The following is a 14,786-nucleotide window of genomic DNA, read 5'->3' as shown; positions in this document are numbered from 1 at the left end:
TGGCTGAGTCTGAAGCAAAACCTTCCTCTTTATGCCACTGAGAGTTTAAGGACTCTTAGAACAGAGTGAGGAATCCCAGTGACCGGCCAGCGCCTTCTGGGATGAGACAGAGCCACGCAGCTGACACAGAAGGAGCCACTGCCAAACAAGAAATGCTGAAGCCACACTTTTAACGCCCAGCAGTACCGAGGGTCGGGGAAAGGCACGCACACATGACAGGAAGTAATAATCAGGTCGATGGCCACAACGCGAGTGTAAGGGATGGAAAGCCTAGCATTTCTCTCCCCTCTCCGCCAGCAGCAAGGGGGTTTGGCTTCTCCCAGGCAAGTCAAAGTTCGCGTTCTGTGGGTTCTGGAAGGTCCTACATAGGTACACCACGTCCAAGTCGGTGAGGAAGGTATTCGATCTCAAAATGACCCCTGGGTCCTATGGAACCCAATTCATTACGTGAATTCACCGTGAGCCACTGATGGGTGCACACTTCAGAGGTGCTCTGACCAGCAGGTGCAGGCATAATGGGTGCCCTTCGGGGCCCCCTGGGGTCAGCTGAGTGGCCAGGGTGCCCGATGGTGCCATGAGGGGTATCATGTGGCCCGTGGCCCCACAAAAGCAGCCCGCATATCCCAACATTGAACCTCAGCAAGGCTGTGGCCTTGGGTAAATTTCTCTCAACGTCATCGTTTGCCAAGTAAGAATAAATATGTGATTTCTCACTGCGCTTTGGGTAAAAGGGGAAAAGAGTCTTCAGCCCACATCCTAGCACTTCCCAGCCCCCAATTTTAACATTGGTAAACGCTCTTTGGGTGCTCTATGAACATCGGCCGTCCAAGCCAAGAACATTGTTGAAACATCCCCGTCCCCATGGGAGACACCCCCCACCCTGGCCGGTCCCGCAGAACTCAGGGAAAGAACTGGGCTCTGGGGGAATTTGGGCCCCTGGCAAGCAAGTCATTAGAAGTAATCGCTCAAACTTAGTTCGTGCATTTCAGCGTCACGTTTTTGTAAAGCTGGCAGATCACCATGGGACTTTACACGAGGCTGAGACCCAGGACCAAGGTAACGTCCTCCCCCTGTGTCTGATGTGGCTGGGAACATGAAGCAGAACAGAATGGCCCACGTGTGGCAGGGGCCGTCACCCGACCTCGCTCTTCCAGGAGGGCTCCGAGCCCTGGGCGGCCTCCTTCTGGTGCATCCTCACAAGCCAGCCTCACTGGCTGCAAATTCCCGACCAAAGTACTGCCTGGCTCGTGTCTGTTTCCTCCTCTGAAAAACGCACTCCGTGGGCTCGTGTGGGAGCACTCGGAGAGCTAGCAAATCTCAAGTGCTCCCTCGGTGTCTGACACCGGCCAGGTGCTCCGTCAGTCCTGGCTTCCAGCTCCACCAGCCTCTCTGGGCATCAGCCGCCGTGACGCCTGGCTGGAGGCACCACCATGAGACGGTCACACCCGCAGCAAAGCCAAAAGGCAGCCCAACACCTCACCCCTGCTGGCAGAACCCACTCCGCTCCACCCCTGCCGCAGATGCTGCACACTCTGGGGAACTGTGTCCCTCTCCAGGTCCCTACTCCTGCCCCGGGGGCCTTCACACAGATCCCGGGGAATGAGAGGCAGCTGCAGACTTTGGGCAGACGCACAAAGTGTGTAACGGACACATAATTCACCCTCACTTAAAAATTCCTTGTACAAACAGCCACTTGATTTTTCTCTGTTGCTGAACTTAAACCCCCCACCCAGGCACCCGCAGGTAAATTCAGTCCAGGGTCTCCTGCCCAGGGAGCTGGGGGCTCACGGGGGTCCTGGCTTCCACCAGGGGGCAGGTCCTTCTTGGCCCGCCCTGGGGGCACTTCTCAGTGAGTCCCAGGGGGCTGGGGTGGGTGGCGAGGACTTCCGAAAGCCTCCCCCAGACAGCTTTTCAACTTGTCCCTCAGATTCCCCTGGGCTAGTGCACACCCAGGTGGGGTCCTAGGACATTTGGGGTGCCCTCTCAGACCCTTCTGTCTCCTGCAGATTCAGTGGAGCTCCTCTAACTCTCTCTGGTGGGACGCAAAGCAGCCAAGCAGCCGTTGCTCCTTACTGACCTGAGGGCACTGGAGCCACCTGCTTCTCTTCCCCCTCCCCCCAGAGGCTACCCCACCTGGTGCCCTGGCCATGAACCGAGAAGGACCCCCTCCTCTACTCTGAGAGCTTGGAACTGCTGGGGCTGGGGAAGTGTCTGCAGACCCTGGAACCAGACTGGGGGCTCCCGTCCCCCTTTCTGCTGTGTGACCTTGGGCTCTTGACCTCATGCTCTGTGTCCCTTCTCCCTCGCTTGTAGCCCATACCTCGCAGGGCTGCTGTGGGGCTCCGCGAAGCAAAGTCCGTGAGACAGGACAGCCCTGCAGCAAGGAGCCTTCCTTAGAGGAGCCCGAGTCGCTCTTTTATCATGTGTAGAGGGCAGGGCACCCAGTGCTCCCCCGAAACCCTCCCCCCTTCCAGTCCAGGTCTCTCCCCCGCACAGAGCACCTCTCTGGGGGTGGGAGATGGAAGGCATGGGCCACACCTGGGGTTCGGCTCAACCACAGGAAAAGGAGAATGAGGAAGAACTTGGAAATGTTGGCAAAGATGAGTTTTCCCTTAATTTTTTTTTAAAGATTTTATTTATTTGACAGAGATAGAGACAGCCAGTGAGAGAGGGAACACAAGCAGGGGGAGTGGGAGAGGAAGAAGCAGGCTCATAGCGGAGGAGCCTGACGTGGGGCTCAATCCCATAACGCCAGGATCACGCCCTGAGCTGAAGGCAGACGCTTAACTGCTGCACCACCCAGGCGCCCCAAGTTTTCCCTTAATTGATGGAGACTGGAGGTCTGTTTGTGACGGCAGGAGTGAGGGAGTGTGACTCACCCCTGCGGGGATCCTGGTCCTTGACAAGCAGGTCAGGTTGGCACCAGGATTTCCTGGAATTGGTAGGTACGTCAGTGGTGTTAGTGGGGAGAGAGGGAGGACAGGGGAGGAGGGAGGGACCAGGGGGCAAACAAGGGAGGGACCACGGTGCTTTAGGGCTTTCACCAGCTCTATCCCGGCCCTGGAGGGGCGCAGACCCAGCTACAGACCCAACCTTCCCAGGTCGAGTGCTGGGGCAGGTGTGAGCCAAGGTCTTGGTATCTCTGCTTCTGCGGCCCGGTGATCCTCCCTCATCTGACCTGGGGAGGAGGGGGTGGGGGATTTCGGGGGTGGTCCTAGGGGAGCCAGAGAACACATCTGCCAGCCTTTGGGACTTTTTAGATTCAAAAGGCATGATTCAGATTTAAGATTGAAAGGAAGGGAATGAACAGAGGCCAGGGAGGCAGGGGTCTCCCGGGGCTGCCCCGCTCATGGGGGTGGGCCTGGGCAAGAAGAGGCAGGAGGCCTCGGTGGGAGGTGGGAGATGAAGCTCATCCCAGCAGAATCCAGCTCTTTCTATCAAGGATTTCACAAGACCCCTTTCGAACTCCTGAAAGGAAGTTACACTTACTGATTTTAGACTTAATAACATGCCTACGTGCAGAGTAAAACAAATGTGCATAATGCCCCACAAAATAGGAGGGGCAAAGGGAGCGCGAGGGTGGGTGGGGCGACACCGTGCGTTTCCGTGCACGCCCTGCATGATGGCCGGGGGGCAGGTGCCGCGGGCATGGTGGCTCCCCCTGCACAGACCCCCCCCCCCCGCCGTGAGTGCAGGGCCTAGGAAGGCAGGGAGCCCCAGCCAACTACTCACAAGCCACGTGGGGCCCCGTCCCTAGCGGTGATGTGTTTGAAACGACCCATTGGCCGAAGCGCCAAGCTCAGCGAAGCCTTTGCTCGATTCTCATCAGACCGCATTCCTGGGAAACCCTGGCATCTCCAGACTTTGCAAAAACCCAGACGACAACTTCATGTTAGGATTTAGACAGAAGTAGGTTCAGGTTTGTGTCTGCCCTGGGCATCCAGCGGGAAGTCCACGGACGCCCTGGCGTACCACAGAACTCTGCCGTGTCTGGCTTCGTGTCCACTCGATGCCCCCCCATTCATATGATGCTCAGAAACGTGCCACAGATTTCCAAACGTCCCCGATGGCCGCGCAGGCCCCACTGAGAACCACTGGTCAAGACCATGCGTCCCTGGGCCCCCACCTCCCCACCAAGCCTTCAGCCCGTGTCCTGGTGACGCCTTCCTGCCCCAGACCACAGGAACACACATGCTGTCAAGTGGGGTTGGTGGGCTTGGGGCGACAAGGGACACCACTCAGTGGGGAACCTCGGTAAGACAGCGTTAGGAAGGATCAACTATAGGACTTGGGCGTGTGTTATGTGACTTGGGGACGTTCAAGGAAATGGGGCTTGGCTCAGGGTTGGGTGCTGGCAGGAGGCAGAGGTGGCCGAGAGATTGGGAATCCTCATAAATCTTATCTAGAAGGGGGAGGACTGAAGCCAGGCAGCGGCTGGGAGGGGTAGGAGCTGCGGTACACATGCTCGCCAGCAGAGGGGGCTGGTGGTCCCTGGGGTTTGGACCAGGTCAGCCGGCTGGCGCCTCAGCGGGTGCCCTGGCTGGGGCGGGGCGGGGTGAGGTCTCCTGCCATCAGGGTCAGTGGTCTGGCCGGCGGCAAGTGCTCTGTGAACTCATTTGCGAGCATACCACAGCCCCCCATGGGCTCAGGACAGGGCTAGGCTGAGGCACGAAACTGAAGGGGGTGCCCGAAATGCGAGCAATATAGATAAATGGCATTTTAGTGCAGTATTTTTCTAAGGTGGACTGGCAGGGTGTCCGGATGTCTGTAGGCTTTTGGGCCCAGAGGCTTTGCCGGGACGTGTGAGCCACAGGTTTTCCTGGCTGCTTTGGTTTGTCACAGTCTGGAGAAGGGTGGCAATCTTGAGCCCTGGGTCAGCCTCTGCACCTCGGACTTGGAGATCCCGTCCTCCCCGACAACCACTTTGCTTCATTGTTGGGTGTCTGCCCCGCACAGATGGAGGTGCCCGGCTTGTCTGCCTGGCTGGCCCGAGCTGGGGCCCGGCCCCACCCTGCAGACCAAGGTTTGCCGGGCCTCTGCGGTTTTTGGAAGCTCCCCAGATGACTGTAACATCTGTATCCACTTCTTGAAGCATCTGTGAGGCTATTGGCTTTGGGGGGGGTGCTAGCATTCATGCTGCCTGGGACCCGCCCCCCTCCCCAAGCATGGAGCAGACAGTCAAGCATGACTTGCATGAGGATCCCTGTGCCCCCTGCAGGAACAACAGAGAGAGGTTTGGGGAGAGAACTTTGAGCCCCAAGATGAGATGATTCATTCAACCCCCCCAGGATGATTCTCCTGAGCAAGGTGGGGCGGTCCCTGGAAGGGGNCCTGTGCCCCCTGCAGGAACAACAGAGAGAGGTTTGGGGAGAGAACTTTGAGCCCCAAGATGAGATGATTCATTCAACCCCCCCAGGATGATTCTCCTGAGCAAGGTGGGGCGGTCCCTGGAAGGGGGGCCCCTGTGCTGTGGGTGAAGGTTGTTTCCGTGTCTGAGTCTGACCTGGGGTCTCCCTGAGTTACCCGGGAAGACACTCCCAAGACTGGAGCGTGCAGCAATGGGATAGAAGACATGGCCGCAGGTGGTGGGGGCAGGGGGCTGGACTGCCCCCCATGGTGGTATCTGTGGCTTGGACAGAGAAGGGTGGCTCTGATCCAGCCCGCGAGTGAGGCGGCGGGTGGCGACAGCAGTGTTTGTGAGGGGTGACGGCTGCTGGGCAGGGCACCTGAGCTGCATCCGGGCAGGGCGGGGTGTGGCGCCTGGGGACCCTCGTGCCTCCATGAGGCCAGGGGCTATCCCTGTCCCTGGCCACGCCCGAGCCCTCTTCTCACTCCGCAGGCGCGCAACCACGCCTGGAAGCTGCAGGTCCTGGAGGGCCCGTGTGTCACTGGGCCGCGAGCCTCCTCTGAGGGCCTGGCAGCCACAGGCACAGGACACAGCACTTTTTTCCCCCCCCCCCCCCGCGCCAGCGCCCCCTGGGACGGCTGGCCTGGGGGCAGTGATTCCTCAGCTGTCGGTCATGAGCCCGGGTCATTTTCCAGGAGCCCAAGCCCGGGCCGCCCAGGGCCACGGGAACTCGCGCTGAGAGCCGCTGGGGGTGAGGCGGCCCCGCAGAGCCTGGGTGCTGTTTGCTCAGCTCACCCCTGGAGCGGGTCAGCGGGGAGCACGGGGAGCAGATCCGGACTCAGGACCGTCCGAGAGGAAAGACAGGGAGGCGTCCCCTCGCTGGGGGAGGGTGTGGCGAGCACACGGCGGCCACCAGCTGGAGGACAGCTGCCACCCACGCCCAGGTGTGAGGACTTGCTCGGGGGTGGGGGAGGGATAACGCGTCAGCGGGGGTCTTGCTCTCCCGGGACCTCGGGGCTTTGGATTCGGAAGCCTGGGCGACCTGCCGTGGCCCCCTCGCAGCAGACCTCATTGCACAGGACTTTCAAAGTCTTTTTCCTTATCTTTCCTTATCTGCAAGGCAAGGGTAATGATATCTCACCTCCCGGGACCTCGCCAGCTCTGGGGACCTGGCCCCAAGTGCAGGTCCCAAAACAAGGAGTTCTGATGGGAGCCGGGGTCTCTTTCTCAGTAGGAGGGTGACTCAGACCAAGACACCCCACTTCTGTGGGCTGCACTACCTTCTGAAGTCCCTTCGGCAGGAAGGAGCACGCGGGGAATCGCATCTCTGGCCGAGGGAGCGCGGCCGGCAGAACAGCCCATAGGACGCCCAGACCGAGCCGGGGTGCGCGCTGAGCTTCCCACCTGGGGCCCCGCGTGGCAGCGGTGGGGAGCCACGTGTCCCAGAAAGTCAGGGACGGAGGGAACAACCCTGCATCTAGGGGTCGTTAGGACATCCTGAGAACCTGGGACGGAATTCTCGCGGTGAGACTAGCTCATTTCTTCACAAAGCTGCATCCTATTTCAGAAGAAACAGGTGAGAGAAGGCCTCTGATGAGTCACAAGAGTTACACTGGACTTGCTGATAAATACAGAAAAGTGCCAGTTGGTGAAACGGTTTTATTGGTTTGCTCTCTCCACGAAGGAAGACGGTAATCATCTTCTTTTTTCTGCACCTTACATCTGAAACGTCTTGTCTGAGTTTGCCCAAGGTGGTGGCCCTGAGAAGGCTGCAGGGCCCCCCGCCATGGCAGGCGCGGTCTGAGGCCGGTGACAGCCTCACGCAAACCATGCGGCTACTTAGGGGTCATCTTTCCGGTTGGGGGGGCCTGGGAGGCTCTGGGCCAGAGGCACTCGCACCCCCTCCCGCCACCCCTGTCTGGGAGAGGCCGAGAAAGGAGAGCCCCTTGGCAGAAATAAAACACAAGAGCATCAGGTCTCAGGAACGAGGAACGGCTGAGTACGGGGTCTTTATTGGTCAAGACATCAGGCCCCAGGTGCTAGCTAGCGGCAGGGGTTGCTGGGAGCAGGTGGGAGAAGAGCGGGGACGCGGCAGCTGGCAGAGGACACAGGCAGGTGCCCTGAGTGCAGAAGGTTGTATCCCGGGGTGTCCAGGGCCAGTGGACGTTGTTGCTTCAGAATCTGCATTCTGGAAACAAAGCACAGGCATGCATCCCCATGACCTCGGCCTCACCCGCCACATGCCCGGCTTCTGAAGGTCAAGACAGTCTCCAAGGTCAGCGCCTTGTGCTGCTTTCTCCCCAAGTCGCTGGGAAAGTGTTGAGCGTCCGACCTCATGGAGAATAGCCATATGTGCCACCAGAACCTAGGGCTTCTGGCAGGTGATAGAAAGGATGGGCCTGGGCAGGGCCACTGTCAGCACCCAAAGGAGAAGATATAACACCCCCACCTCTCCCTGCTGAGGGGCCCCAAAGAATAGGGACAGCCAGCAAAGAGGCAATGGACAACTCCCTCCTGGTCCCAAAGCCTTATCTGAGCCTCTGCTTGGATTTGCCAGGAAGGGACAGGAGGTTCGGGGCCATGGGCGGGGCCCCATCATCCGTCAGGGAGCTGGCATCAGCTGGAAGGCAGCCCGCTCCCTCATTACTGGGGACAAAGGGCACATGCTGATTCCAGGAAGGTGCCTTGTGTAGGCGCTTGTGTGCTTCTTAGAAGATGAGCTGGCATTGGACTGCCAGGTGGCTTCCAGCAGACCTCACGCCCCAAATGTGGGTCGGGACTGATGGAGCCAGGGCTGCACACCCCACGCCCGCCCCCACCCCATGTGTGCAGACACCTGCTTGCGGCTGACCCGGGGTTCCCCGGAGTGGCTGTCTTGACCCCACTGCACCTAGGAGGAAGGGAAGGGGGGCACTTCGGGTGGTGGCAGAGTAGGGGAAGATGGGGGGAGAGACACCGAGGCTCCGTGCCCAGAGCCACCACCGTCTACACCACCAGGAGCACATCACAAACGACAGTGCTGTTTGCTGAATGTAGCTTCAAACATCGGCCCCGCTTCCCACACCTGTGCGTTTTCTGCTCCTCTCCAGGATAGTTTCTAAACTAGCCCCTGTACAGAGCACCTTGACTTTGAACACCTTTTCGAAACAATGGCTTTTAGAGTCGGCACAAACCGCTCAGCAGAAGGACAGCAGGGGACAGCCCCTGGGCACGGCTCCTCTGACTGAGGCCTCGGCCGATGGACAACCACGGTGCCGGGTGTCCTGCCCAGACGTGTGTGGTCTCCGGGGACCCAGGAAGGACGCCGTGCAGGCGGGGCGGCTCACCTGTGTCCTGCAGAGGCTTGAAGCACCAGATCACCCCAGGGATGCTGGAGTCGAAGCAGCACCCCCGATTGTTGCACTGCTCGGGGGTGATTTCGGGGTAGCCACAGTCCACCCTGTCCTTGGGCTGCACCTCGCACAGGTTCGTCGCTGTACCAAACGACACCCGGTCAGTGCCGAGCCCGCCTGGCCCCGGGTTGGTTTGCTGACTTCCGTTTGCCAGCGGGCCCCCCGCTTCTGAGTTCAAAGCACATGACCCCGCCCGTACCCCAACATCTGCTCGAGGAGGACACTCTTCCCGCGGAAAGTTTACTTGCCCTGTGGGAGCTCTGGCCTCCGCCAGGGTGCCCCTCGCACTTTGTGTCCCCAGTGCCCTGTTGGGGGTCCACGCACTGTGGTTCCCTCCCGCTGGCAGGAACCCCTGGCCATCTGGGGGCCCCCAAACCCAGAAACAAGGTTCCCTGTCACTGTTTTATCCACAAAAACTGCCCCCCTAAAAAAATGAATAGTATAAAGGAGATGCACACTCAAAATAGAAAACCACAATGCGTGCTGTTTTCCCTTCCTTTTCCATGTCTCCCTGTCCCCCAGTTGCTTGGTGTGTCCCCTCTTCCTGGCACATCCTTGCGTCCTCAGCAATTGTTTTTGAAGCAAGACTATGTTGTCTCAAGTTCTACAATGTTTGCTTCGTCACCTAATGGGATTTTCCCTAGGAAAACAGAAACCACAGGAAATCCCCCAAATCCTCTCTATCCCTGTCACTGGGTGAGTCCTCATTCCAGTGGTTCCCGAGTTTCACTCGGGCTGGCAACCCAGACACCCTGTGGTGTGGGGGGCACTTCCCAGGCAGCTGGAGGAGCAAAGCCGTCCAGGTGACCCTGGCGGGCACGCCGGCTGGAAACCACTGCCTTTGGCACCTGATAAGAGCCACACCCTAATTTCTCCAAACTTGGGCGGATGGGACAGACACCCCCTCCACCTGCAGGTGCAAGGCCAGGGCTGAGTGGAAATTGTTGGTGTGTACTGAAAATGTTCTGGAAAAAACGTGCTCATTGGTCTTTCTCTTGGTAAATGTGTCCACACAGTGCGTCAAGACCTAGCTGGTAATTCAGAAATCTGCAGCCAAGAAGGCAATGGGGTAGTAGGGTTGGCAGGGGCTGCCGGCCAGGCCAGGAAGACCTGGGTGCTAACCTGGGTCCAGCACCGACTGGGAGGGTTGCCTGTGGTCAGTTACTAACTTTCTGGGCCTCCATTTCCTTGTCTGTAAAATGGAAACAGCAAGTCCCAGTCTGTAGGGCTATTGAGAGGAACCGTGTGTGTCCGGTAAATGGCAGTTACTAATTCATGTGGGGACCTGGTCACCTTCCCCACGCCCCCACGCTGTCACCCCGAGCCTGGATCTGGTGTCCCTTCCCACTCTGCCACCAGCACCCTCCTTCCTGCGGCGTGGAGAGGAAATCAGAGGAAGTACTCACACAGGCCCTGGTACGCCACTGTCCAGCTGGAGGACCCCAGCACCAGGACCACCACCAGCAGCCAGAGCGCTTTGGCCTCCATGGTCACGGGCGGGCTCCGGGGACCCGTCTGCTCAGAGAATGTGCCATGTCAGCCAAGAAGACGCATTTATACCGCTGTGTTTGTACAGGTACTCTGGCTTCTGTTTGTTCGGGGACAGCCCTCCCCTCTGGCTCTGGCCGCACCTGCTTTTCCCTGAGCAGGACTGGGAAGCCCCCATCGGCTCGTCTTCCTGAGGGGGACAGGGCGGTCTGACCCCACCACCGCAGAGCAAGCCAGCTGAGAGGCCAGACTCCAGTCTCCAGATTAACACTCCTCTCCGGAGAGCAGGGCTGTCAGTCCCAGGCTAGCCTGGCCTCGGGGACAGCATGAAGGCTCAGCGTGGGGCTGGACAGCAGCCAGAAACCCAGCCAGGAACAGCCCAGAAGGCTCCCTCCTCAGTGACCACAGCGCCCAGAGTCCCGGACCGGCCTTGCGGACTTGAAATGATGGGTCACGCCCCACCACCCGTGAGTCAGGCACACTGTGCACACGGATCTCATTCCTCCCTCATAATTCTTAAGATCCTGTCCTTTCTGTCTCTATTGTTGACAGTAAGATTGATTTTCATCATTAAGTACACTTCCATAAATGTATTCAATAAACTTATTCAATATTTTAATAAAATTTAGGTTAATAAATTGTAATATTTTGATAAAAATAGAATACATGCAAATGTATTCTAAAAAGAATACATACAGATTTTGAAAATTAGACAATCCAAAAAAAAGCCCTCCTGTCCAGAGGTATCTGTGTTTAACACTTTCTTAGGTATTTTTCCAGAAATGTTCTCTCTAGATCCAAGCATTTGTTTACCACAAATGAGAACTTACTAGACGTCTTTGCTCAGCTTGCGTTTTTTTTTTTTAATGAAGGATAGATCCTGGAAATTACTTTATAACAACTTATTAAGAACAAGATGGGACTAATTGCACCCATCTTGCAGAGGAACGAGCTAAGGCTCACAAGACAAGGTGCCTGTTGGGGCTCTGTCTCGTGGGCCTGGCAGAGCAGGGACCCTGGAAGCTGTGTAGGAGATGGAAGCAGGTGCACCTGCTGGTCCCCTCAGCCCCCAGTGGGGGTGTGGGGTGGGAGGAGGACCTGAACTACCCCGGAGTTTGTGCCCAGAGCTGCCCTCCACGCAGGGACTGAGGGGGCCTGGCTGTGCACGTGTTGGCATTGAGCGTGGGGTCCCACCTTGTGACAGCCCAAGCCTAGCCCTTCCTACTCAGCAAGCCCCTGAGGAACCGACCCCAGGCAACCCCCACCATCTGCTCTGCGCCCCCCGCAAGATAACTGCAGACTGCAGAGAGCAACGTCTGTGTTGTATCCAGGGCTGTTTTGCTCCCAGAAGGAGAGCGTGCGTCCAAGCTAACAGATGGCACAAATTTTATTATGAAAAGATCATCCTAGAGAAAATCCCTGGGAGCCTTTTCTGGACACCCTCCGCCTTCGCACTCCCCACAACATCCTCAGGCCCGGCCTGGTTGTGGAGCTGAACCAGGTTCCAGGAAAGCACAAACACCCCAGAATCGGGCTCAGAAGGGACAGCTATTTGAAGGCTCTTGGAGTGCCTGGTTTCCATCTGGCCGCACTTGGAATCCCCGGAGGAACTGGAACCACACGGATGCTGTCCCCTGCCCGCCCTGCCTGGGCCGGTCATTCAGATTGCTGAGTCGTCCCGGGCAGCCGGTGCCCAGAACCACCACCACGGAGGAAAAACACTGGGCCTTTTGCTTCGGTTTAGCTCAGCTGATGTCAACGGAGTCTGGGGCTTGCACTGAGGTGACAAATCCTTGTCCTTGAAGAGCCTCCCGTGGGCAAACAGGGTCATGTTGGGATTCTGATGGGAAGCTGAGAGGTTCGGCCCCGAGTCACTCTACCGTCTGTGCCTCAGTTTCCCCGCCTGTCCCAGAGCGCCTCATTCACAGGGCTGCACAAGTGGGTAGCGCAGAGCTGAGCCAGGCACCTGCCGGGTGCAGCCTTGGCCGCAGCAGGTCCAGGCTCGGGGACCCCTGGGTCTGATAGGGCGGCGGGGGCAGAGCTGGGCTGCCGGGCAGAGACCGCACAGGCTTCTGGAGGACAGCTGGCTCGAGCTGGCCCGTGGGGACTAGAGTGGCGGGTAAATGTTTGTGGGGGGAATGTCCTGTGTGTTCCTCATCTCTGTTCTGGTGAACCCTCCCACCCGGGGCAGAGGTTGGGGACCAAAGAGCCCACCCCGCCTCCCAGAGCTCATGGGCCTGTAGGCTTCCCCAGCCTTCCTGCTCCTCTTGGGGGACGTTCATCTTCCAGGAGTGAATGAAAAGCAGGGCAGGAGCTGCAGGCCTGGACTGGTCGCCAGCCCCACCCTGACCAGGCGCTGCCCTGGGCACCCCTGAATCTAGGGTCAGCCTGTCTCCTGCTGGGGGCTCTCTCCTTCCTCGGCCTCTGAAATCTTACCTCTGCCACAGTCTCCTTGGCCGTGTGTCTGGACTGTCCCGGGTTCCCTCCCCTGTGAATCCCTCCTGCCCTGGGCTGAGTGTGCCAGTGTCCCAGGGAAGGTGAGGTGCTCCCGGATGGGTCCCAGCAGCGAGGGGTCTGGCCCCGGGTGCTGGGGCTGCAGCCTCCCACCCACAGGGTGCACGGCCATGGGCATGTACACGGCACAAGTGGGGACTGAGTGTGCGTTGAAGGCGAGGTGCTCCACCTGCTAATGTTGGACCCTAAGGACGCCAGGCAGAGCCCCCGACCTCAGAGCCCGCGGGCCCGCGAGGGAGAGTAAGTCTTGACATGTGGACTGTGATGCAACGTGGTAAGAGCTGGTGGAACGCCGCCCAGCGGGCTCCTTGCTGGCAGGGCAGTCTGAACTGGGTCTTGAGGAGTGAATAGGAGTTCACAGATGGGTGCAGGTCAGAGGGTGTCCCAGGCGGGCACTGCTAACTCACCCAAGCACAAGGGTCAGCGTGGCCTACGCAGGCTTACATATCCCGCGCTGCCCCTCAGCTCACTGGGATTGTCACTCTGGGTTGGTCAAGCCAGCAGAGAGCCCGACAGAGGGAAAGATGGGTTACACCGGGGTTAGCCCTGGGCTCACACACCCCCGGGAGCCTCCTATTGACCAGCTGTCACACCGTTGAGCAGCTGCCCTGGGTGAGGCACCGCCCTCTGTGTTCTGCACGGAATGCCCTCCTGCTCCCCGGAGAGGGGCTTCCAGACCCTTCCTGGAGGTTTACACTGAGGACAATCGGAGGGTTGGGGGGCAGAACTGTGCAAATGAGTCTCCCACCCACTCTGGAGGAGGACGGGTAGAGGACAGAGGGTGAGTCAGAACAGAGGCCAGGAGCCCTAGGAGTCCCTTCACGGAGCTGTGCCTCCCGCCCCCGGCACTGGGCCGGGGTCTGTCCTACGATACAGGGGGTCATGCGACAGTCTCTGGGTGTTTTGGAGGAACCAATGTCTAGCCTGAAGTCTCCTGCTGGTGGTTTCGGCGATAGAAGCCCTAATCCCAGAGCTCCTTGGGGTGCTGTAACAACCAGGAAAGTTTCCCGGGAATAAGTTAGCTGATGACCAGGACACCAAAGGAAGAGAGATAAGTCAGGAATCAACAGAGCTAATAGCCAGGGAACAGATGGGCCTGGGGGTACCAGGCCCCTCATGGACAGCCCCGCCTTTCAGACCCGGATGGGCTTTTCCTAAGCAGCTGGACCAGCTCCAACAGGAAGCCCAGGCTCTGGCAGTCGCACTGACACGAAACATGGAAATGCCCCCGACCTGCACCTGTTGCTTGCCAGCGCTTGGCCCAGCACCGAGCCGTGTCCCAGGAGGACAGCCAGGGAAGGCGGAAGATGGCCCTCAGCCAGCCGAGCTGAACAGCCGGTGTGCTCTTCCCTGTGAATCAAGCCGTTGTCACCAAGTGACTTCCCAAGTGTGCTGGAATGGATCGTGTCCTCCCCAAATTCAGATCCTTCCTGGAGCGTCCGAGCATGGCTAATTTGGAATGGGGCGGTGGCAAGCTTAATTATTTAAATGAAGATGCGGTTGGACTGGAACAGGGTGGCCCTCAATCCAATATGACTGGCGTCCCTATAAGGACAGAAACACAGACACTTGGGGAGACAACACGTGACAATGGAGGCCCAGGCTGGGGTGACACAGCGAAGCCCCAAGGAGTGCCAAGGGCTACTTGCGGCCGTCAGGGGTGGAAGAGGCGGAGGGACCCTCCCCCAGAGCCCTGGGAAGGAGCGCAGCCTACGCCACCTTCATTTCAGACTTCTGGCCCTCAGACTGCAAGGAAAGGGATCTCTCTGCTGGAACCACCTCGTTCAATGGCCTTTGCTACGCTCGAGGCACGCCTAGCTCTGAGATCTACCTTCACTGCAATCTTCTCGCAAGGGGGAGGAGAGCACACAGTCAGAGACCTGGGGAGCTTATGTCCCGGGGACCTTCCCCTTTCCCACCCTGACTGGGCTTCCTGGGAGCTCTGCCTGGTGCTTGGTGCCCCTGCACCCGGGACCCTGTCCATCCCGCCAACCACAGCCCTGTTCTCCCACACCCGTCCTGGGCCTGCCTTTGCCCTCCTGGCA

At 58.8% G+C, this 14,786-nt stretch overlaps 1 protein-coding gene across 1 annotated transcript; it reads right to left on the bottom strand.

Moving 5' to 3' along the window:
• Window positions 1-7,003: 7,003 nt before the first annotated feature.
• Window positions 7,004-10,291, bottom strand: TFF3 (trefoil factor 3). The gene is made up of 3 exons (XM_019803000.2): window positions 10,146-10,291; window positions 8,674-8,820; window positions 7,004-7,535 (listed from the first exon to the last, which is right to left on the bottom strand). The coding sequence occupies exons 1-3, from the start codon at window positions 10,225-10,227 to the stop codon at window positions 7,522-7,524; spliced, it is 243 nt and encodes an 80-aa protein (XP_019658559.1). The 5' UTR covers window positions 10,228-10,291; the 3' UTR covers window positions 7,004-7,521.
• Window positions 10,292-14,786: the final 4,495 nt, after the last annotated feature.

Source organism: Ailuropoda melanoleuca, chromosome 1, assembly GCF_002007445.2.
Source record: "Ailuropoda melanoleuca isolate Jingjing chromosome 1, ASM200744v2, whole genome shotgun sequence".
Taxonomy (NCBI): Eukaryota; Metazoa; Chordata; class Mammalia; order Carnivora; family Ursidae; genus Ailuropoda; species Ailuropoda melanoleuca.
Note: the sequence above shows the minus strand (reverse complement) of the source record. Positions and strands in the feature narration are given on the sequence as shown.

Excerpts from the sequence above, each read along its gene's own strand:
- TFF3 (XM_019803000.2), bottom strand. The coding sequence starts at position 10,227 with ATGGAGGCCAAAGCGCTCTGGCTGCTGGTGGTGGTCCTGGTGCTGGGG. Across the intron at positions 8,821-10,145 it reads AGTGGCGTACCAGGGCCTGT|CGACGAACCTGTGCGAGGTG; the intron begins GTGAGTACTTCC and ends CGTTTGGTACAG.